Genomic DNA, 24,031 nt, shown 5'->3' with positions numbered 1-24,031 from the left:
ATTTTTTAAGATTTATTTTTATATATTATATTAACCTAAATTACCTAATTATTAAAACGCCTTTATATCTTTTACTATTTCTTTCTAAATTATTTCTATATTTCGCGTAAGGCCTTTATTATAAATGTAAAGAATTAATTATTAAATAATATTACTTTAATTTTTTCGTTTTTCTTTAAATAAAATAAATATTTATCTTTATAATTAAAATTTTATAAAGTTTGTTTAATAAAGTTTACCTTTAAATGATAAGATATTTTAAGTTAATTATTAAAGATTATATCTTTTTTATAAATATTTTCAATATTAAAATTAATTCGGTTATAATTTAATTTTGCTTTAATATTTATTGTAATTATATTAATCTTAGCGAATATTCTATATATTAATTTATTAATTAATAAATTATTTAAATTAATAAGCCTTATAATACCGCTAACTAAGCCTTTATCATTAACAACCCCAAATTTTCCTACATATAATATAATTTAATAAAATCCTTTAAAATTCAATTAATAGAATTTTTAAGCAACAAAAATACTTCAATCATTATTAAACCAAAAGTTATAATTCTTATCAAAATCTTATCATCTTCAATTATCATATTTATCCATATTTAAAAAATAAAATTTAAGCCTAAAATAAACTTACTTATATAATATTTATCTTCTATAACATAAATAGATAATTATAATAACTAACCAATTAACTATATAAACCTTTTAATATATCTTAATATTAAAACTAAAATCAATTAACCAAATCTTTTCCAAACCATTTTATTTTGCCTATAAAATAAATTATATTATTTAATATATAACTATATTATAATTAATAATTCAGCTTTTATATTAATAATTCCAATAATTAGATTTTCATTTTTATAAAATCTAATTTTAACTATTAATTTTAAATATAGCCTAAAATATATTCCAGATTTATTCGATAATAAAAGTAACAACTTTTAATTTTACTAATTAATCAAAAGTCATTTAATATTTTCCAAAAAAAACATATATAATTTTAATTACAAATTAATAAATTTAATATAATTAATATTAATATTAACATCTTTCTAAGTTTATTCCTTTATAATTTTAATGGTTAAATTTAAAGCGATTTTTTAATTTTTAAATTTCTTAACTAATTTTTAACAAATAAATTTATTAAATTTAGGTATGAATTTGATTATTTTATTCTATATTATATTAAATTATTTCTTAAAGTTTTCTATAAGCTTATTTTCTTAAAATTTCGTAAATTCTTTATTATACATATTCGAAATCTTTATTAATATAGGTTTTTTAGCTTCCAGCTAATTAATATCGCTAATTTTCTTAAGTTTATTTTTGTCAAAATATTTAACTTTAATAACTTCGCCGTCTAGCCCCTTTTGTTATTTAATTGCATTAATATTTACCAGCAGATTTTCGAACTAGTTATTAATTTCTTTCTAAATAATACCTTTTATATAAGCAATATTATTTTTTCTTATTATTTCCGGGAATTATCCGTATTTAATAAGAAGATTTTAATTAAACGTTTTAATATTATTCCTGAATTTTATAGCGTTAATTTCTATTATTATATAAATAGTTTAATCTTAAAATATCGAATTAATCGGAATAAAATGTAATATTATTAATTTCTACTCGATTTTAATCTTTTTAATATAATATTTAACTTGTTTTTTAGCAAATAGGCTACCGATATTTTGATCGTAAATATATTTATAAATAGTAATATTAATAGTTTTTTTTTTATTTAATAGCTAATTAAATTATATTAAGGATATTAATATTCTAGATTGGTCCTTATCCGTTTAATTAATTTATGATATATATATTATAAGTCTTATTATAATATAAAAACCCGTCTATAGCTATATTATATATTATTAAATATAAAAATACCGTATAACGTATATATATATTTCTTTAAATACCATAAAACTAATATATATTAAACAAATAATTAACTACATATAAAAGGAGAAATTTAACTTAATTATAACTTCTTATGCGATAATTAAAAAATTAAGGCTATCTATAGGCTTAAATCTAATTAATTTCGATAGGTTAATTAAAATACGCTATACATTCATTATATATTATCATATAAAACAATATTCCTGGTATACTTCTAATAATCGCTAATTCCTATTTAATCTACTCCATTATAACTTTTTGTATATTAATTTATATAATATTAAAATATTTTATTAGGCTCTTTATAATTAATAAATCTTATAACTTATTATCTTTTATAAAGATCCTAAATCGAGGTTAGTTACTAACGCTATTCTTTTGTAAACAATTAATAAATTATTAAAAAATATTTTTAATATTATCAAAAGTTTAAAATTTAACTTTTTTACTATTATGGTAGCAATTTAACAATTTAACTTTTTTATTAACCCAATTATATATTATATTTTTAATCGTATTAAATAATACAATTTAAATATTTATAAAAAAAAAGTGGGTATAATAAATAATATTTTTTAAGATATTATTATTAATTTGTTCCAAAATAATATTAACATAATCGTTAGGATTAATGTTCTATATTATATTCGATTTAATATTTTAAAAAAAAGTTACATAATTCCTAATCAAGTCCATAAATTTGATAGGATTATTAAAAACATTTCTATTTTTAAGATTTCTTAACTTTAACTTATATAATTTATATTAATATAAATTACATATAATAAATTTTCTTTTTAATAAAATTTAAACTTCGTCCTAAATAATCGTACTATCAATAGTTATATTAACCTTCTTACGCATATTACTATTAACAATCTATATTAAGATTTCTTTAATCTGGTTATAATTAACTATTCTATATCGATAAAAAATCTTATTAACATCTTTTAACCATTAAATAATATTTATTCTATCGAATAACTTATCCTTATAATTTTACAAATTTAATAAAATAATTTAATATAAATAAATTAGCAATTTTTAATTAAAAACTAATACTTATATTACTAACAAAATTACTAAAATTAAAATAATAGCTAATATAATAAATATATTCTTAATAAAATCTTAATGTATAATCGGTTAAGTATTAATTAATCTTCTACATTAATTAGATATTCTTTTATTAAAATTTTAAACAATAACTTATCATAACTAATTAATAAGTGTTATTAATTATATTTATTTAAGGTTTAAGGATTATTTTAAGAATTTATTGTTTTAATTACTTTTATTATTAAATAATATAATTGAAATATCCTTATATATTTTAAATTTTAACTAATCAGTATAAATAAAACCGGTAGCTAATAGTACTCAAAATGTATTAATAAATGGTAAAGTAATATTTTTAAGGGATAATAAGTTTGGTTATATTTCTAATCTAGATATTATTCCTTACTATATTAGTTAATTTTTTAAACTAATATTATTAGTTTAAAGTTAATTAAAGATATTTTTAAAAGGTTAATTAATATTTTGTTATAATAAAGATATAAAGAATATTTGACTTACTAATAATTCGCGTTAGTAATTTTACCCCCTATTTTCAATACAAAAGTAAAAATAATATTTATCTTTATTTATTAAAGGCTGATCGACTTTTTAACTATCGCATAACGTCTTTTTTCTGGCGTGAAATTTAGTTTATAAGTAGGTAATCACCAATTTAACCTTTATTCGTACCTTTTAAAAATATATTAAGATAAGCAATAACAAGGTTACCACAATAACTTTAATAATATTTTATCCATTCCATTTTAATATTTTAATTAATAAATTCTTTTATGTATTTAAGGTAATAAGTAAATAAATTTCTTAGTACTAAATCCTATTACTTATCAATTATAAATTATTCATTTTAATAATATAATTATGGTGTTATATTTTAATTTATATCCTTTTTTTACCAATATTTAATCATATTTTAACTATAATCCTTAAAAATATTAGTTTTATATCCTTTAATAACAACTTTATTATAATTATATATTATTTTTAATTATATATCCTAATATTTTTTAATTTATAAATTTTATAATATTAATTACTATTTTTAATTATTTAATTCGTAAATGGTTTTATACTATATAATTACTTTTAATATTCTTTTAATATATTTTAGTTATAATTATTTTATATTAATAAAAATATTTTTAATTAAGTAATATTAATTTGTAAAAGGGTTTTTATAACAATTTAATAACAGTTTATCCTAAATATCTAATAATTTTCGGGATTTTTATAATCCCCTCATTTTTTTATAAATTTTTTTAATAAATATTCGAAGTCAATTTCTTGGCTTTTAAAGCCATTTTTACTAATTAATATTTAACAATTCTTTTAAAATTAAAATTACAAATTCAAATTTTGTAGTAGTTACTATTAAATAAGAATTAATATCTTTTATAAAGTATAACATATTATTTTAATGTTTAAATTTTTGTAAAAAACCTTAAACAACTAATAATAATATTATACTTTAAAAAAATTATAAAAATTTATTAATCAAATAAAATATATAAGATAAATATATAAAATAAGATTATAAGTTATAAATATAAGAAAATAATAAATATATTTATATTAAATGTATAATTAAATGGTAATAATTATAACTATTTAATCAAAAGAATATAATAAATATTAAACCTTTATATGGTCTGTAACTTAAGATTACATAATAATACCCTTGTTCTTAACAATATGGCACCATATCAGTTCAATATCCTAGGTATTATCAGGTCTTAAATCGTATCTTAAATAAATTTATATGCTGTATAATTTAATTAATTTAATTAGGATTTATTAATCAGATATCCTATATTATTAAATTATATCCTTTAACTATATAGAATTGTATAATAACAAATCTGATTATAATACTTACTGTTAAATTGAATATATATAAAGATTGTGGTATAAAGATTGTATAAAAAGATTATTATACGGTTTTACTTCCCTTGTAATAAATTTAGCTAATTTTATTCCCTTTTTTATCCTAATATTATATAACCTTTATAAATAATCTTCGTAATTAAGTTATTTACCTCCCTTAATATCTTAATATTAACTTAAATAAGTTTTAATATTAATTAGATTCTTACTTTTTTTATAATAGATTTAATAACTTATTAATTAATTGGTTGGTTTAACCTTTACTTTTTTTATTATTAATTTTTTATAATTAATTATTTTATATATTAGATATAATATAATTTAAAAAATATTATATATTATTTTTAAATAATTTAAAATATAATTTTAAACGTGGTAATTGTTAATATTTTCGCTAACCTTATCCCCGTAATCCTTTTACGCATTTAATAAGGCCACCTTTTATTTCCTAATATTTGATTAGCTAAGATGTGTTATGGCCCTCACGTATCCTGAAATTGATAATTGAATCCTAATATAATAATGTTTCCTGAATTGTATCGTATCTTGTATATCTTAACTTAAGGTATAAGAATATTGGTATCTCGGGGATCGTATTGATTTGATCAATAAGTAACGTGATTGCTGAGGTTGTCGATGAGGCTGTAGATAAGGCTCTCGATAAGGCTATATCGTATATATTAACTGATATATCAAGACATAACTGAATTGACTAATAGGTAAATATCTTTGAATAGGTTGATATGATTGATATAAGGTTTGAATTGTTTGATCAAGTTATCTAGCTTATATTTAGGTTATTAACTAAGGGTATCAATGAAGCTATTATGAATTTGGCTATTGATTGATATATCGTAGGCCTTGTGGACTATGGGATTGTAAACTTTATTAACTATGGGAGGCTACCCAATCAAGCTACGATAAGGCATTTTCGACAATAATAACAGTCCTTCTAAGACTGGTGTTACGGGTTTAAATTGCTAGGGGTTGCTATTGAATAAGATTTAAATGTCTTAGCCTTAGATCAAACCCTATTAAACCTGGTATTAAGGACTTTTAGATGATGACTAATAATAAAAAGAAATGATTTGTATTAAAAATAAATGATATTATGTAAAATAGGTGTATGCGACTATAAATAGTATTTATACTAAGAATATGATTATATGATCAGGATTAAGGTCACCTGATACACCAGCACCAGTTCAATAACAAGGTTTAAAACGATACTTATATAATTAAAAAACATTAATAAAAAAAGGTTAAATATTTTAAAGGTTTTTTTCGGGTGTTACAAATAAAAGGCTTAATATATTTTAGAAAAAAATTAAGGTATAATAATTATAAAAACTTATTAAATTTATATAATATTTATTATTAATAGTTAAATACGTTAATGTTATCAAAACGATAGTAAAAAGTTTATTTTTATATAAAATAACGCTTTAACTTATAAAACCGCGGTTATAATCGAGGATATAAAAAAACATAATATTAAAATATTTAATTAACCATTGTATTTACCGAATTTAAATCTAATAAAAACTATATAAAATTAAATAAAAAATTATATTAAAAATAAATATAACTTAAACAAAAAGCTATTATATAATAAGTTACATAAGTATATTATAAAAACTTAAAAAATTATATTTAAATCGTGGTTATTTAAATTAATATTTAATATGTTATAATAATGTTAAAATATATACGACGTTAATAATAACTATATATAACATTAAATTTAATCTTTAAATAACTTTAAATCTTTTAAATTTTTTAAAAATGATGATTTTTTAAACCTTGATAATAACCCTATATAAATTTACACTAAACCATAACAGGCATTGAATATATTATATGATTAGCGCGATATTTATGATAAGGGTTTTACTTACCCATATAACTATAGTATTAATTGTCGTTGCGATTCTATCAGAATACAAACTGTAATACATCGTAATACATCGTAATCTGTAGAAAAATTAATACAATATGAAAGTGAAAGACGTTTAAGGCCACTTATATGAGAGAATAAACTGAATGATAAATGCTCATGTTGAAAGTTGATAAGTATCATAGAGAGTTGTGCCCTCGCCTTGCCAAGGATCCTGACCAATTGGAAACAAGGGATCATGATAGCTTGGACCCTCAAGACCCCGTCCAAAGGTTATGGCAAATATCCCCATAATTTCACTGATATGAGTGCACAGAATATGAGAATGAGATTTCATCTCAATGTGCAATAATGTAAGAGAAAAACTTTTTTCCTTATTCGAGATGTATTTCACCCAGCTCGACACAGGCTATTATCGCCCGGCTCTAATGGAGATGCGGTTGATCTTCTCTTCTCTTCTATAGGAGACTAGGCGGGGTGATAGGAAACCAGTCGATCTAGATAATGAGGCCATCATGGTATTCTAGCAGCCTACATATTCGGAACAGCCAGGCCAAGGCAGTGGATGGTGTCTTGACTCGGTCACCCGCCGAGAAGCTCCGAACCGATCAAGAAATTCTTGAAGAGGTTAAGAGACTTAAAGGGCAGAGTTGCGCAGACAATATTCGTATACCTACTAATAAACGCCACACCAATGAAAGGATAATCGAGAATTCTTATTCCTGAAGATAAGATCTAGCCGTCGACCCCAAGCCACGCCGAGTCGGCCCATTACCTCCTAGGTACGCCATTAAGCAGTAGGCGGGCTTATGTACAATACGAGACACCGGCGCTATGTATATAACAACATGGAAAGCGTGAGACTGGGTGGCAAAAAGGAGGTATATTTACCCGACTATATAATAGCATCAATTCGTAACTACCTAAAATCCACGAGCAATACCTTGATTGACCAATCGTGTTTATAGCAGGTAGATGTAAATATTTAGTGTAAGCATTAGGTTAAGCACTTCGTAAGTCTTATGTTAGAAGATGTCTTAGGCAGTCACGGTGTCGCAGTCACGGTGTCGTAGTCAGAGCTGAAGCCTCGGCAGGAATAGTGAACCCGCCTAAAATAGTACATACCGTCAGTAGCTGCATGTAATAGTATTGTACCTTCCCTTTGCCCTAGAACTGCCCGCGCTATTATCAAATGGCGTCACTGTAGTAGCTTTCTTGTACGACGTTAGTATGTACCTACTTGATGAGTAATTGAATCGCGGTAGGACTATTCCCCCGAATTGCCTTCCAAAATACTCCGAAGTAGCAGCACCTGATACCTATATCGGGTAGGTACCTAGGTAGTGGGCTGCGTTCCCTTATTAAAGCCACTGGCGCACGTCTCTTCCAACATCATTTACCACAAACCAACATCTTCAATCCTTCGAGCGATCATGACGTCGACAGCTGCAGTTATCGGTAGCACAGGCCTTGTAGGCTCTCACATATTAACCACTCTCCTCAGCCTTGATGCCTTCAAGTCCGTTTATACCGTCTCTCGACGACACCCGAAAGCAGAGTCGCCCAAATTAGTCGCCGCCGTTGAGGCCGACACTACCAAATGGGCATCCAATATTTCGTCCATTGCGCCCCCGCCGTCTGTAGTTTTCTCCGCCTTGGGAACGACCAGAGCTCAAGCTGGCGGCATTGCAAACCAATGGAAAATAGACCATGATCGTACGTTGGAACTTCTCATTCCCTTCTGCGCAATTTGATTATAGCAAGCGGGACTAATAAAAGTTGCCAACTGCGCAGTTAACATCGAGCTCGCCAAAGCCGCGCACTCCGCCGGAGTCAAAACGTTCATCTTCATCTCGTCAGCCGGTACGCGCGGTTTCCTTGGCGGCTCCGCTCCCTACTCCAAGATGAAAGTCGGCGTCGAGGACTCGATCAAGTCTCTCGCATTCGACCAAGCGATCATCCTACGACCGGGCCTAATTCTCGGGCAGCGCGAGGTCGAGCACACGGGTGGACCATTACTCAACACCGTCGTTCGCGGCTTAGGAAAGATCACTCAAGGCGCGCAAGACTTCTGGGGTCAGGATGCGGAGGTCATCGGACGTGCTGCTGTTCGCGCTTCCGTACTGGCCGCCGAGGGCAAGGCGCCGAGCAAATATTGGATTCTGGAGTCATCTGATATCCTCAAGCTCGGACGAGACGAGTGGAAGGCTTAAGAGGGGTGCATAGGATGATTGTACCTTTTGTTTTGGGACATGGAGTCTGGCGCATGGGCGATATCTCATATCTGGGTGATAGGGGAGCAGGAAGGAAGTTGGGAAATAATGCACATATCACGAATCCTATTATAACTACCTAGGTACACATCTGCGGCTCTGCGTACTAAATTGTTACGGCCAGCTTCTTGGTAGAAGAAAAATGCAATACCCTTGGCTTGTCTTACTCCTGTCGTATAGCGTCTCATTGGATGGTAATACGACGACCGCGGGGACTTCGATATGGTCTCCACAGTAAGGTGGAAGAGCTCTCCTTTCCTGTCATAGTGTCACTCGAGAATCAAAAGCACATGAGATGCCAAGTTATGATTAGCTCGATTCAATATTTCGTGCAGTTGTTTGATCCGTCACATACATAGCGGAGGATCTTATTCAATCTTGCATGAAATCTCCACTACCATGGACTCGAAGGAATTAGTCTAGGACTTATGAGTTTTCCTTACTATGTAGTTAATCACTACTATTCCACCTATGCCTATTATGTAGAAGGCGTTGGTAACAACTACTATGTATCTAATCAGCCTGAACCATCACTTTCAACAGGTCATGTTTCTCATTGGCGGTGATGTGTTGAACTTGCAAACATCTTTGTTTGCTGTCATTGAACTAAGGAGACTAGCGCTCTAAATTTATTACAACAATCAGGACCTATGAGCGAATAAGGTGTTAACTAGATGATCTTTGTTACCGAGTAGCATACTCTCCTAGTCACGCTCAAGGAATAAGGGTCAAAGGCTTTTCTTCCCTTTCGTACGTACGTACGTAGCAGCTGCCCCCTAGGAAGAATATAAATACCCAGGTATGGAACCGAGGACTTGACCTGAAGATTTTTCTTACCATAGCAATTATGGATACCAAAAAGACAAACAAGAGTTTCGGCAAGAGAGTCGTCAAAGCAATTAAAGGTGCTATATACATCTTAATCGTTGGCACTGCTGGATTTATAGCTTTATTCATCATGGACTGGTAGTTAAGGGGTATCATCATGATCTTCGGCTACTAGAGTCTTTGATAGAGCTCCCACAAAATCCCGCTTCGGGGGTTTCCTCAATATACATAATTCCTATCACCACTAACAATGTGCATCTGCCTTCCCGTGCTAACCGTAGGATTTGTAGTTGTTCCCGTGATAGTTGCCCTTCAGTCTTGAATTATTTGACAAGTACGTACCCCCTTTATGAGTGTAGAACTATTATTTTATGTGGACTAACCTAGAAGATTGACAATTATAATAACAGCTTAAGAAGTATTCTACATCATCTACTAAACTAAATATTTATTTCCAACTCATGGCCTTTGCCGATTTTATTGCAAAGGGGCTATTATATCTAAGTCAAGATACGGGAAGATAGTACCTCGACAACATAAAGCCGACATCTCTACCCCAAACCTTCTATCTCTTCCTTGATACAAACTAGGCTCACAGCCTCTCCTTTAGTTGTCACTTCTTCCCCATAAACGTCTCTACAATCTTCTGGAACGGGACTCTCTTCGGGCCCTCAAGAATCTCAAAGCGCTCCTTAACATGGCCCACGGGGATCTCCTCGTCCCCCCTAACCAAGCCCGCCCACGCCTCATCCGTGAACTGCTCAACGGGGATACCGATGTCGCCCTGTCCGATCTCGACAAGCTCCGCCTGCTGCGAGTGCAACTCGGTCTTCACGGCCGGCGGCAAAATCTCGACGACCCGGATGTGCTGGCTGCCCTCGTCGTGGGAGAGCTGCGCGCGGATGGACCATAGCAGCGAGTGGAGCGCTGCTTTGGTCGCGCAGTAGTTGCCGCACCGCGGTAGCGGGACTAGTGCTAGCCCGGAGGTCACGGCGATTAGAGCCGCGGGGTTCGGCACGCGCGACTGTAGGTGCGGTAGCAGGTATGTGATTAAATACAGATACGAAGTGTAGTTTGTGCCTAGCTCCTGCATCGTCCGGGGCAGGTCAATCTCCTTGGGCTTGGAGAAGTCCAGCGTACGCTGGATGCCCGAGTTGAGGATCACGGCGTCGATGTCGGGGTACTTCTCGGTGATGCTATGCGCATCGGTCAGCGAGCCGGGATCAACGTGGACCTAGTCTTGGATCGGTAGGTTACTTACCCTTTGGCCCACGCCTCGATCTTGTCAAACTCGGTGATGTCGAATTGCGACGCTGCGGCCTTGTCAGACCCGTACTTAGCTACGAACGCGTCGAGTCTTTCCTTCCGGCGACCGACGCCAATAACGAATATGCCATTCTCAATCATGCGCTCCGCCAGCGCCAGCCCGATTCCGGCTGTGGCGCCGATTAAGAGGACGTTCTTATACGGGAAGGGCATTTTGTTTTTTTATTGTCTAAGATAATAAAATCCAACTTAAGTGGCATCTAGGTATTAACCTGGAAGAGTTGATATCTCCTACACGCTAGATATCGATGATGATGGTGAAGTTCTCCTCCCAGTCACCACTAGGGATGTTACATGGTATATCCCGAGACCCAGTAAAGCTATTCCCCTCTACTTCATCTTCTAAGCGCACATTTGCCTGACAAGCTAAAGTGGAATAGACGCGAGTGTTACCTCATATACCTCATATACTAAACAAAGCGCCTGTTCGGGAAATGCATACGGGACACCCCAATGCCTCCTATTTCCACATGGTGTCATGGATTGCGCCTGATCTACCTAGGGTAAACCCCACAGCCAAGCTTCAGATATTAATGATCTACCCCAATGACATTCTATATCGGCAGCTTGTATTCAACCGTCATTGGCTATGTGGTATAGCTAAGGTAGTGTAGTTCTTTAAGGTTGCTGTGCCAAGGCATCTTCCCTGTCAACCCAGGCCCATCTCAATTCGGTAGTCGAAGTGCTTTTACTACGAATAGGCATTGTAGGATTTGTCGATCTCAGATCTGTGTAACTTGAAACCATCATTATAAGACCATGTTATAGATATTCGTTCTTGATTGATGTTTTAAGTTCGGAAATATCCGTGAGTTTGAGTCGATTTGTTTGAATCTCGACTTTCCCAACAATTCCTTAAGATTAAAAGTATTCTAGAGGATAGGTAGGCTCAATATTTTGCCTATGGAGGGTGAAGTATAACCTTGGTGGATAGCGGAAAGTTTTGGAATGCGGTTAGATCATATCTTTCGCAACCTCCTAGTCCGACTAATGGACTGAATGTGCTCGAGGAGCAAGACTGGTCGAAACGTTTTCTCTTCAACGGTCATCGGCCTTACTATAGTAGGGACGGAGTAATATAAATAGAATCATAGACTACTTAGAGATATTTCGCATTAGGCTTCAAAGAGCTTTAATAGCCTAAATGAGAAGTATCTAATATTAAGCTTCCGGGACGTTCCTAGTTGCCCTGACCCCACGGGGAACCCACAGGAGATAGGCGCTGCTGTTTGAGCTTCAGTTCTTAAAATAGACTGAAGTCTTCAGTAGGGTTTCCAGTTACCCCGGCGCAATGTATTTCAGGGTTTCATAGCAGAGAGTTGCCATCGCTGCTACGTGGCGTTTACCTTATACGCATATCGTCGTTCTATAATATCGAAATTGGCTAATTGCCTTGATTCCGACCTTAGTTACCCGCTAGATCCTCTAAGCTTTTCGAGTTCAATGCCTAGCGTGGTTTAACATTTTGAACACTGCGTGATAGTTGAGCTTTGAATAAAGAGTTACGAGGCAAAATAAACTTATATATACGTCTGAGTAGCTAGCCTCAATATAGTACTGCGAAAAGAACAATTTTTGATCGGCTAGATAACCGAGCTTTCGCTATTTACAAACTGGAAAAGCCAAGTAACTTTTCGCCCTAGTCAATTGGTGACCCTTTTCCTGCCTTTACGCAAGGCCGAAGAATGCGAGATCGTCCTTCTGGTGAACAGGCACAGTGTGGCCAACGCCCTGGGCGCTGTATCCAACAAGCTTCGCTGTCGTGGCGGTGCCATCGCCGTAGATGGTCTGGGTGTATCCGCTCTGGGGAGTGTTGGCGGTGTCCTTGGAAGTGGTAAGACCCAAGACGTTGGACCACTGCTTAAGTGTCTCCTGGTCTGTTTATGAAATTAGCATTGTTCACTACGCATTTCATAGGGCTAGAACGTACAGTTGGGGTATCGCAGGGTGCTGTCAGTGGTGCCGTGCCAGCTGCAGAATATTGGTTAGCTCAAGTAGTCCAAAGTCGTATTCTGACGGTAAGGGTTCTTCTTACACTAGGACTCGGGGACGAGGGCCGGTATATCCTGGGTAGTAAGATCGCACGAGGTCACCCCACTGAGCAGCAGTCTTGGTGGTTTGTCCGTTGGCGCACTGGTTGTTCCATCCCGGGGGGTCCTGAGTGGCAGTAGAGCCGGGGACGGCGAAGCATCCGTCTGGAACACCGGAGTAGATGGATCCTGCCTTGAAAACGTCGGGGTAGGCTCCGAGAAGGACGTTGGTCATCATGGCACCGGAGCTAGTTCCAGTGACATATGTCCTGTTTGCGTCTCCGCCGTATTTCTGTACGGCGTATTTGACCATGTTGGCAATGGTTTGGCTGTCACCACCGCCATCGTGCTTCAAGGCTATATGAACTCTGTTAGGAACTTTCTTACCATAGCGATAGATTGGTAGTATAGTAAGAAAAGAAAGGGAGTCATACTAGCGTCGGAAGCGACATCGAAGCAGCCACCACTGGACCTAGAGTTGGGGTAGATCAAGATGAAGCCGTACTGGTTGGCCAATGGCGCGTATTGGGACTCAGAGAAGTATCCCTGAGCTGAACCTTGGCAATGGTGTACAGCTACGACAATGGGCGCTGGGGTCTTGAGGTTACTGGGCACATACGAGTACATGCCTAGCTTCGTGGGAGTACCGCTGAAGTCGCTGACCTGGGTGAGGGATTGGCAACTGCCAAGCGCAACTAAAGTTGCGAGTGTAGAAAAGGCCTTCATATTGCTTTTTTTTCACAAGAGCCGATATTAACTTAGATGTCCCAGTAGTTTCCCTCAAAGGATCACTTAACAACCGGTGGGCGATCCTCGAGGTAAATAAACATTTTGATTCCGTTCATCCTACCTGGGTCTGTCTTGTACGAGTCTCATGTGACCATTGCCATTTCCCCGGATGTCTCCTTTGCGTGTTCATCCCTTAGGCTAATCTACTTGTTGGTAAATTCATCGTGGCCTGCCTCGATCCGAATCAGGAAAGCGGATCGTTCGGTTAATCAGTAGGTAGCATTACCCCTGCGGAGAAGTTGGGGAATAGGGACCCAGGTGGCAATCGTGACGTGTGTAAGGCCGTTGATATTGAAACATGTAAAGTCAAAACGCCGCGACGTTCTGGGTCAAGCCGCTCACGCATATATCTTCTCGGCTAAATATGAAATAGCTGCTCCCAACGCAGCGTCCCGTCCGGGAGCCTCCAACTTGAACACTAATATTAGTTTACGAAAATAACAGACAGCGCATTATTATATTCATTCAATCTACTCGGAAACAGTCTAATTCAGCCTCCATGATTATCTCATCTCAGGTCCCAAGTCTAGGTTCTCTTGAAGCCAACCTCTCCACTGTTGATCCTGCAGAATAAATCGAACTCTGGCCTCGAGCCATTCCGTGTTGCCCCAGAACCCCCAGGAAGCCTGAAATCTCAACCAGTCAACTAGCGCAATCTCCCAATGCCGAACGAATAGACTCCAGTCGTATTCCTGCGTTCGCCCTTCAGCGTCTTTGAAGTCATTGGTTAATTTCGAATGATAATAAGCAAGGAGTGTTTCCTCGCCCTTACCCATCGGGAGCTCATTGGGGATATTACTTTGTTCGTCTATAAGTATTTCTAACGGAACTGAACAAGTAAATAATTTAGCGAGATCACAGGCACCTAACCCGAGACCGACATATTGAAAATCGAAAAATGCAACCCTATGACCGGGCTCAGTTGTAAACAAATTCTCGGATTTAACGTCCCCATGGATGATAGTTTCATACTCGCGGCCACGTGGAGTTAAAAAGGTAGCCACCATCTCGGAGATGGACTGCCCGCCCGGAGTGACTGGCGTGCAGAGCGTAGACCACTCCGAGTTCTCGTCTTCAGCAAGGGCAGCATACTCGGCACGGCGAGTGGCGAGATATGTATACCCTCCATTAAGCCACAACTTCTTCCCAGAGTCATCTCCATTCCGTCGTCTCTCGGCTTCTTCAAGAGGGGGGCACAAGTATTCTTGCAGATTTGCAGGCAATAATTTCCGACTGGCTCCGTGGAAACTAGAGAGCCAATCTAGTGCAGCATAGACCTGTTTCTCATCGAGTTCTGACCTTTTCTCTCCAGCAATAGGAAATTTAGGTCTTAGGTCAGACATGACTATAAGAAGAATGAGTTAACTTTCATTTATATTTAGGAATTTCAAGGCACATATAGAAGCTCATTTGACGGGTCGTGTGGTGGGGACAACTCATAGAAAGCTGTAGATGAGTAAAAGTGTATTGCGTACTTGTTGCTGTTAGACCTTGGAGCATCTCAGCACCGGGTTTCCCATGAGACTCCAGTGTCGTAGCAACACAGTGAGCCACGCCGATATCCTCCTCCAGTAACGGGGCGACGGAGCTGTAAAAGTATTGCTCAACTCCATAGCTCATTAGCTTGCGTAAATGACCTTCATCTTTGAAATCCAGATTTTTCTGCGGAGGCGCGATGTATTTGAGGATTAGAGGAAATAATTCTTCGTTCTTCTTGGTATTAGGAATATTAGGACCGCATTTCCTTCTGAGTTCGGCTGTGGCTTCATCACTAGTAGCTCGAGCTTTGACCTCGTAGATGTACCCGTACCCTGCCCATAATGTTTGCATTTTCCTACACGAGACTAATTCAAGAGAGTGCCATGACAACATGATGGCGGCCACGCGCTCGGGCTCAATTTGGTTCTGAACAACATGGCGCATAGCTATAGCCTTGGAAGCTAAAAAGCGCCGTAGCTTTTGGAGTAAATAGCGGATTTATAAGTCTGATGATAGAGTTGTCGGTGAACTTACCTAAAGGTAGATTTGAAGGCCCGTAAATGTCGACTGGGTGTATTTTCTTGCCGGGCCGTTAACATTTATAACAGCTGCTGACTGGCGTGTAAGCCACCATAACCCCCTTTTTACGTCTCTGTAGCTGGGAACACATTATATTGATAGGAATACAAATTCTATACAACATAAACAAGTAATCCATACTCTAAACTAAGAAAGCCCGAGCTTGAAATCTAGGAAAGCATATAGTCATGTCAAAAACCATTCCCTTGGACCTATTCAATTTGACTACCAGGTAGGTACCTCTTATGATATAACATCCTCACTCATAGTTTTTACATCCCTAGCCTAGGACCATGGCAGTTTTACGTTGAAACGCGGCAACCCTCCCATCCAAAAAATCATGACTACAGTTGCTATTGTAAACGGTGCCGGGATCGCTATAGCTAGCCAAGCTTCTTGTACAAGCACTATACTAAGAGCTTTGCCGGGGGTATCTATCTCTCGAGTCTGGATAAAATTGGAGCCGAAGAAAGCCTGTAAGATTAGTCTCTGTACATGTTTCTTAGCTATTCTGGTGTGGGAACCTACCAGCACAATACTCGTAGGTAGGTAAAGAGTTGTCATGATGGTCAATGCCTTAAGCAGCCTGGAATCATTTGCGGATTGCCTTAGGACTTGAGCAATCTGGTCGTTTGAGCTTGCCTGCTCCCTCGACAACTGGGTTAACAGCTGTGTTTGAATGCGCATGGTTTCATCGTGACGGAAATCCAGAATTTTCCCAAGCTGCTGTACCGTTAGTGGTTCCTTATCAGTCATATAATTCCAGAGAAGACATCTTACAAGTCGAAGCACCCCTTCTGAGCGATAAAGAATTGCCTCTAGAGTCCGCCTATAGCCGACAAGCTCCTCCTCAAGAGCCTCCAATTCACGCAAGGGTGTAAGTTCCAAGGATATATTGGATAGCACAACGACATGTCTACAACGATTTTGACATCCATGCGCTATGCCAATATTGGAATCCAATACCCCCTTGGCTGTTATGATATCCTGGCGGTAGCGCTCCAAGCGTTGACAATCGAAGAAGCTCACCGAAAAATCTACTTTGGCCTCTGTCCCTACTTTCGAGTGATAGGCTTTGTTTTTTGATAGATCCCCGTATGTCTAGGCGACCAAGTACGGCCCTGGGCTCGGCCATTCTGCTGGAAAAATCTAACAATATAACAGAATTCTTCCTAGTAGTCAGCAAAGAAAAATGGTACGTAGATCGTAGTTGTTCAGGGGTGTCTGTACCATCGGCCGTTGATGCCCCACCACGGCGCCAGCGGTATCCAGAGACCTCCCGACAATGGTCATCTTCTCGGTACCCAAACGTCCTAATGAAGTCGACAAAATAGGAATGCGGCTTTAGTAGATCAAAAATGGTCTCAAACGCGGTTGCGGTTATCGAAAGACGACTCCATGTATTGTATTGGCGGATAATGCTAAATTACGTGAGGAACAATTCAGGTTGGCGTAGAGGCGCTCATAACCTTACAATATTTATATTTAGAAGATTGGAAATCTACAGAAAAACGTAACCTAAGCATGTAACTTTGAGGGGTACATATGCCAGAGTGCCCGAGTGCCCGAGTGTATGAGGGTTGTTATGCAAGGCCAACTTTCACTCCATTCAATTAGGTACTAGTTATAAAATGGCCGCTGTGGGTTATATGAGAGTGTATTAACGACGAATCATCACGAATAGGGTACTTTAGATACCCCATAAAACACGACGAGAGCATTAAATATAATGTAGATTATGTTTATATATAAAGATATAATCAATAGCTACTATATCATTAAAAGAGTCAGAATATCACCTACTTTCTGTCACTTTATTTCCTACCCCTATTTCCCACTACCCTTTACGGCAAGGTATTATCCCAAATACTACCAACACTAACTCTGCTCTCCCACCCTGCCTTCTGCCCGTTATCGCTAATGACGCTGTATCCAATGCGCTTTTCCTCACCCTTCCTGAGCAGGAATCCGTTGTGGTCGAAAGCGACGATGACATCGTCGGCATCCTTGTCTCCCACGCTGACCCAAGTCCAGATGCTAGTTCCCTTGTCGGCTCGGACCACGAATTCTTTGGCGTTGCTGTCATACTCGACGCTTACGCCAGGATCAACTAGAGCAGCTGAAGCTAACGGCGTAGGCGTGTAGTAGTTGGTGTGTGTGAAAGTCTTCGTCGCCTCGCTGTTCGGCGGGGTTCCGGTAGCCGTTAAGTTGGCCACCAGCACGGCCTTGCTCGCATCGAACGACAAGTCCGATTTCAACTTGTTCATGTCTACTCGTGCGAGCAACGTAGTGTTGAGCGGTCCGATAGTGAAGTCCACGTCTCCCGCCTTGATATCAGCTGTATCAACATCGAGAACGCTGCCATCCCAACCAACCCAGCTAAGACTTGCCTTGCCCTTCGTCTCTTCCCAGAGGTCGCTCACTGCGTAAACTTCGAGGATTCCGGTAGTTACGTTCCAGAGGTTCGCGACGATGACAGATTGGTAGATATCCTTGGCGGTGTTGTGCAGGATCTTCCATCGGCCCTCGTACTCAATGCTCGACCATGTCGGTGCCTGCCAGATATCCTGAAGCTGCCAGTACAAGCTTCCGAGCTGGCGCTCGGGTCTTCCCGAGCCAATACGGTAGAATTCAATCTGGCTCTTGTAGAAGTCGGCCTGGTAGATCTGCGTCGAGTGACACCAGGCGGAGAAATTGGCAATGGGATCCGTCTTCATTGGCGTGGGATAGTATGTCTCTACACTGTTGGTCATTTGGATCATCCCTTCGCTCGCCCTCTCGAAATCACTAGTGTTAAGCCCACGGGGAGGTTGGTGGTGGTTCCGGAGCACGACGGTCGAGCTGTTGTACCAAAGATCCTCTTCATCTACGGCATTCTTCCACGAGTTAATGCTAGGCATACTGGTGAACCCGAATTCAGCTGCGAATCGACCAACCGGATAACTCGATGCGTTAAATCCCTGCCAGATATCATAGTTATAGTAGTCAGTATTTCCATAGATCTCTCCGGGCGTAGCGTTCAGATATCGCTCAATAATCGGCCTCGGGTTGCTGTGATTGAGAGACAAATATCCGGTATTCACGCTACTCGACATATAGCTAATACTACGGGTGTTTCCAAAGACAGCGGGGACCAACGTGTCTAAGAATAACATCTCAAAGTCGTGTGTGTAGTGATCAAGCTCATCTGGTGCAATAATCTGGAGAATTAGAATCATCAAGAGCATGATCTCGTTATTGCCGGCCCAGAGAGCTAGCGAAGGGTGGTGGTTAATACGACGGACATTGTACACGGCTTCCACGCGAGCGTTCTCAAGGAAATCTGGGTCAACAGGGTAAAGAGCATCGCCATACTGGAACTCAGACCACAGGAAAATGCCCATCTCGTCTGCAAGGTCGTATATGAAATCAGGTAGATATGCGCCGCCCGCCCAGACACGAAGCATGTTCATGTTTCCAGCGACCACCGCATTAAAAATTGTCCGGATCTTCTCTGGAGTTACTCGGGGCCAAAAAGTATCTGGCGGGATAAAGTTGCTACCCTTGGCGTAGAATGTTTGGCCATTGACCTCGAAATGCCAGTGGGTACCTGGGGCCACTCCTTGGGCTATCTCCTCGTCCGTGACTTCACCCATGTTCATAACGATCGTTCTGAATCCGGAGCGCTTCACTACCGAGACCAAAACCTTGCCCGACTCAGATACTACATCGACGGTAATATTGTAAAGGTTCTGAGTTCCTAGTCCGTTCGGCCACCATAACTTGTAGTCCTTGGCGTCCAGAATAACATTGCCAGTAATCACATCTCCATGATTCTCCACGCCTGTCAGATCTCCGCTGCTAACCTCCTTTTGAGTAGCAAGGTCGAAGATCTTGTAGTTCATGGTCGCCCCCTCGGGCACGGTGCCGATTACATCAATACTGGCGTTCAAGACCCAATTGGCATTCTGGTCAGGGGGAAGAAGGTTCAATTGGCCCTCGCGATAGAGGTCGAATATCGAGTTGCGAACGTGGACCTCCTCCTTTTGAAGTTGTACAACCCATGCCTTCTGCCAGACACCTGCCGGAGCGAACGCTGGGCCCCAATCCCAGCCGAAATCTGACTGCTCCTTTCGGATAAACTGGCGGTTCCCGAATTCAAACTCAATCTCAAGGCTAATAGTAGGACCTTCGGGCCAAGTGGGAGCTCCAGGGAGAGCTGCAATCTCATTGGCGATTCTAGGGGCACTACCAAATTCAATAAGAAGCTCAGGAGAATCGGAACTGCACGCCGACAAAACATCGGTGACGTCGAAGAAGTATTGGCGGAACTGGTTGTTTGTGTTCGCAACAGATTTAGAGCACAGGCTAATGTTTGCAAATGTATCGAGACCGTTAAACAATAAGAAAGTGGTTAGGCCTTCGTCTTTCGATAATCCAGCGACTTGAGCAGTGTAGTTCCAGTCGGCCATGGCGACCCATCGTAGGTCGAAGTCGTTCAGCCCATGATATGGGTCATCTATGATTTTCGCGGCAAAAAGGTCCAGGTGAGTTTGCGAAGGGACTTTACCAGGAACCGAGATATGCCTTTCATCGTTCGTAAGCGTCCAATCTACGTCGGACAAGTCTACTACGTTCGCGGCGGCAGCCACAGCTGCCGACGCGATGAGGTGGGCAAAGCGCATGTCGTCCGGTGTCGTGTTCAGAGAGAGCTAAGTAGTTGGCAATGAGCTCTGAGAACATAAGCCATAACTATAGGAAAACGCTTAAGCAATATGACCTTTATATATTACCCTACAGCCGAGGCTCGAATCCTACAATCCTGTCAAGAAGGGCTCGGGAATCATAATGGGAGCCTGGACGTTCACTCCGCCACACGGATGATGGGTGTCATTGGTTCGAATGCTGAGATGATGCAAATGCGATACAACGTCAGCAACGATTGTTTGGTCCGCGGTTCCAGCCCGCATATTGACAACTTGAGATCCCCACATCGCTTAGACGTGTGATAAATTAAGGCAACTTTACATAGTAAAGAAGTAACTAGGTAGTTGATAGATAGGTATATATATATATATATTCATGAGTATAATTGAACCAACGGGTGTAAGTCAACTCATAGTAGTTATTGATATAAAAGAATACATAACTTGAAATTTTATCTCAGAACTCATATAATAATCCCAGCCAAAAGAAGGATTCGATCAAGGGTACGGGCCCATAACTGCCCGACCTAGAACACCAATACTTTACGTATTTGTATTTTATAGTTAGTTCCAACATTCATTTACCCAAGAATCTCTACCAATATCTCTACTTTGCCTGTGTCATAATTTCTAGTTCCGAAGGTGTATATAAATAAACCACGGTGGACGCTTTGTTAAATCTCATTGGCTGAGGTTGCTGAACCACCCCGTGGCGGGGCATTTACATACCAACGTCTCCTTAAATCCCAACTCATAAACGCAGTACGATCGCACCAATAAAATATTAAACAATTCTACATAAGAAGAAAAGTAAATCAATCGTCAGTAACTTGCCCTCCTAGTACTACTAAACGAGAGCATAGAAAGTTATGTTATGAAGATGGAAGTCACAACAGTTTTTATACTGGTTATGCATGATCTAGTGTTGAGTAGACCAGATAGACTAGATTACAAATTGTCTAATACTATAATTTGTACTGCACTGTAGTATTGCTTAGTGCATCCCCTATGTCCAAGATAATCTCGGCCAAATGCCGTCCCTGTTCGAATACGCATTCGCCGGCAACTTATGCCGAATACGGGGAAACCTTCCTTCAGGACAAAACCCGTAAAATATTCTCGAATCCAAAACTCGTTTCCCAATATTAACATTGGCTTATCCAAGCGCCCTGATATTGCCTTTCCGCGTATCTTATTTCCTCCTCATACTAAGTGTTTATAACACCAAGTTATATCGTGAATATAGTTGTGGTGTCGGAGTTGCTGCTCCTTCTAGGTTCCAGTGGGTATTAGATCTCGGTTAAGATCCTCTCCGTACTAAGTTCGGATCTTAAATTCCACGGATACGACCGGTGGTTGGTTGGCTGGTTGTATCGCATTCCAAGGCTCCGAAGCTGTAAAGCCAGTGCGTGCCGGTAGTTGCGCGTATGACATGTTATAGATAGAGATAGAATAGTGGACATGGGTGTTTAGTTCGAGCTACCCAGCTTGGCAGTGCGTAGGTAGTAACGTAGTAGTTGAATTAGAGTTTATGTTTCTCTAGTACCCTCGGGATCCGATGCTGATGCTGGGATGTTGTTGGGGTATGTATATAAATGGATTTAGGTTCGATTCTCATCAGCGCCATTTGGTGAACTTGCTCACGCTTCATCGGACGTAGGCCAACTAGTGTTCATGTTTGTGGGGAATTTCGCATTGATTCTTTTTCGTCGCTTAGTCGTCTTCGAATGTCTGGCAGATGATTATCCTTCGCTTGGATATAGTATAGCAGATCTAGTGGCGGGACCAGTTCAAATGGTATGTTTCGTGTCCCTTTCAGGGTGTCGACTTATTCTCCTGGGAAATGTCGAAGTTATGGGTATAATTTTTTCGTATATGGTTGGACAGGCGGAAAGCTGTCTAATATTACCGGAATTCAGCTGAAGTAGATATGATGAGGGTAGCAGTAGCCTAACGCGCCCATTCCTCTTTCAGCTTTCAAATATGGGGGGTTGCTTGCAATGACGCTCCACAGTGGCGCTTCGTGAGTGGTTCTGGAAGTATTTTTTGAATCAAAGTTTGATATCCTGGTTAAATTGATCGTGGATGGTGTGAATGGTGTTAGAACTCCTGGCTTAGAATTTATCGAGAGGTTGTTCGGTTTAGATCGAAGGACTTTAAGAACCTTAGGATTGGTCCAGCGGTATTCGAAGTTTTCGTCCTCCCTGAAATGGTCAAGAAGGTCGTTAAGGCTCTTTTGAGTCATTCGTGGTACTCCTTGGAACTTGTCGAACTCTCTAAGTATCGACGATGGAACCACAAATGCGCTGCGAGTATAGACCCATGATGTTTTCGGCTTTGGTAGAGGATCCTTCCCCTCAAGTCGAAGGAAGTCGCGTCTATTATCGGGTCTGACTGAGCCCTTAAATGCACGGAAGTCATAGCGGTATTTGTTGCGGTGGTGTGGCTGTCTCCATGGCGGAAGGTAATCATTTTCTGGTCCAGAGTTGTATGCCGAGATAGTGGTAACCAAGTAGAACCTTGAATCCATGGAGTGTTCCAAGACTAGAATAGTTAGTAAAAGGACATGGATGAATGAGTTTAGAGGACTAGTACTTACTTATTACTGGGTGGTTTGTCGCCTTTCGATGTAAGTAATTGGTGTTGATTAAGGCGTTATATACTGCCTTAGGAAACTCGTAATGTGGCCTAAGGAACGCAATATCGCCATCTTGCCAGTTGTCCTTATCTTGACGAATGTGTGTAGTTTTGTTACATGGTCGACGGGCATTCGATACTGGAATGAACCCGTCTAGATCGCATGTGCTTGTGGTAGACATAGTCGTTATAGTATATAGGGTTATTTTGAAATAAAGGGCCTTGTTTTAAAAGACTAGGAAAGAAGTCGATGATGATCAAGAATGCTTTGTCGAAGGATGTTGGGGTAAATATTGAAGCTGTTGTAGCCAAAGGGCAGAAGCTAGAGATGTGCAAAAGCTCTGTAGGATGATGTAAAAAAAAGATGAAAGCAGAAGCGCCCGATCCAAGAGAGCGTTTGTTTTATAGGTGTCTTCTAGAATCCGGCAACGGCTTGTTGGGGTAAACAAAAGTTAGAAACGAAATTCTAATCTTCTTTCCTATTCTTGGGGATATTATACATTATGTTTAAATGTTTATAACTCGTAGAGTAGATTCTGACGGTGGTGCTATGCTCATGTGCCATAGTCTAATATATGCTTTTGACACTGCGTTGGTTTATAGCAGGAGTAGTTAGTAT

At 38.3% G+C, this 24,031-nt stretch overlaps 8 protein-coding genes across 8 annotated transcripts; 2 read left to right on the top strand and 6 right to left on the bottom strand.

Annotated features, from left to right (window-relative positions):
- Positions 1-6,866: 6,866 nt before the first annotated feature.
- On the top strand, positions 6,867-7,747 carry F4813DRAFT_343904 (uncharacterized protein). The gene has a single exon (XM_049241587.1). It carries the CDS (start codon positions 7,291-7,293, stop codon positions 7,510-7,512), a length of 222 nt encoding a protein of 73 aa, XP_049104189.1. The 5' UTR covers positions 6,867-7,290; the 3' UTR covers positions 7,513-7,747.
- Positions 7,748-7,785: 38 nt separating this feature from the next.
- Positions 7,786-9,032, top strand: F4813DRAFT_102786 (NAD(P)-binding protein). The gene is made up of 2 exons (XM_049238405.1): positions 7,786-8,502; positions 8,581-9,032. Exons 1-2 carry the CDS (start codon positions 8,220-8,222, stop codon positions 8,997-8,999), a joined length of 702 nt encoding a protein of 233 aa, XP_049104188.1. The 5' UTR covers positions 7,786-8,219; the 3' UTR covers positions 9,000-9,032.
- A 1,468-nt stretch (positions 9,033-10,500) lies between these two features.
- Positions 10,501-11,366, bottom strand: F4813DRAFT_384935 (NAD(P)-binding protein; the record flags this gene model as incomplete). Its single annotated transcript, XM_049246175.1, has 2 exons — positions 10,501-11,083; positions 11,149-11,366. The coding sequence occupies 2 exons, from the start codon at positions 11,364-11,366 to the stop codon at positions 10,501-10,503; spliced, it is 801 nt and encodes a 266-aa protein (XP_049104187.1).
- Positions 11,367-12,715: 1,349 nt separating this feature from the next.
- F4813DRAFT_343898 (carbohydrate esterase family 1 protein) lies at positions 12,716-14,323 on the bottom strand. Its single transcript, XM_049241586.1, has 4 exons — positions 13,678-14,323; positions 13,249-13,600; positions 13,144-13,184; positions 12,716-13,090 (listed from the first exon to the last, which is right to left on the bottom strand). Exons 1-4 carry the CDS (start codon positions 13,967-13,969, stop codon positions 12,882-12,884), a joined length of 894 nt encoding a protein of 297 aa, XP_049104186.1. The 5' UTR covers positions 13,970-14,323; the 3' UTR covers positions 12,716-12,881.
- A 212-nt stretch (positions 14,324-14,535) lies between these two features.
- F4813DRAFT_378538 (Ecdysteroid kinase-domain-containing protein) lies at positions 14,536-15,904 on the bottom strand (the record flags this gene model as incomplete). The annotated part of the gene is made up of 2 exons (XM_049245348.1): positions 14,536-15,377; positions 15,508-15,904. 2 exons carry the CDS (start codon positions 15,902-15,904, stop codon positions 14,536-14,538), a joined length of 1,239 nt encoding a protein of 412 aa, XP_049104185.1.
- Positions 15,905-16,204: 300 nt separating this feature from the next.
- Positions 16,205-16,920, bottom strand: F4813DRAFT_102754 (uncharacterized protein). The gene is made up of 3 exons (XM_049238404.1): positions 16,871-16,920; positions 16,619-16,813; positions 16,205-16,564 (listed from the first exon to the last, which is right to left on the bottom strand). The coding sequence occupies exons 2-3, from the start codon at positions 16,775-16,777 to the stop codon at positions 16,376-16,378; spliced, it is 348 nt and encodes a 115-aa protein (XP_049104184.1). The 5' UTR covers positions 16,778-16,813; positions 16,871-16,920; the 3' UTR covers positions 16,205-16,375.
- Positions 16,921-17,810: 890 nt separating this feature from the next.
- F4813DRAFT_343893 (glycoside hydrolase family 2 protein) lies at positions 17,811-20,955 on the bottom strand. Its single transcript, XM_049241585.1, has one exon. It carries the CDS (start codon positions 20,752-20,754, stop codon positions 17,935-17,937), a length of 2,820 nt encoding a protein of 939 aa, XP_049104183.1. The 5' UTR covers positions 20,755-20,955; the 3' UTR covers positions 17,811-17,934.
- Positions 20,956-22,395: 1,440 nt separating this feature from the next.
- On the bottom strand, positions 22,396-23,594 carry F4813DRAFT_396908 (uncharacterized protein; the record flags this gene model as incomplete). Its single annotated transcript, XM_049247876.1, has 2 exons — positions 22,396-23,319; positions 23,375-23,594. 2 exons carry the CDS (start codon positions 23,592-23,594, stop codon positions 22,691-22,693), a joined length of 849 nt encoding a protein of 282 aa, XP_049104182.1. The 3' UTR covers positions 22,396-22,690.
- Between the last annotated feature and the right edge of the window lie 437 nt (positions 23,595-24,031).

This window comes from Daldinia decipiens, assembly GCF_022478715.1.
Source record: "Daldinia decipiens strain CBS 113046 unplaced genomic scaffold F4813scaffold_2, whole genome shotgun sequence".
NCBI lineage: Eukaryota > Fungi > Ascomycota > Sordariomycetes > Xylariales > Hypoxylaceae > Daldinia > Daldinia decipiens.
The sequence above is the reverse complement of the archived record's forward strand: the minus strand, read 5'-3'. Positions and strand labels throughout refer to the sequence as shown.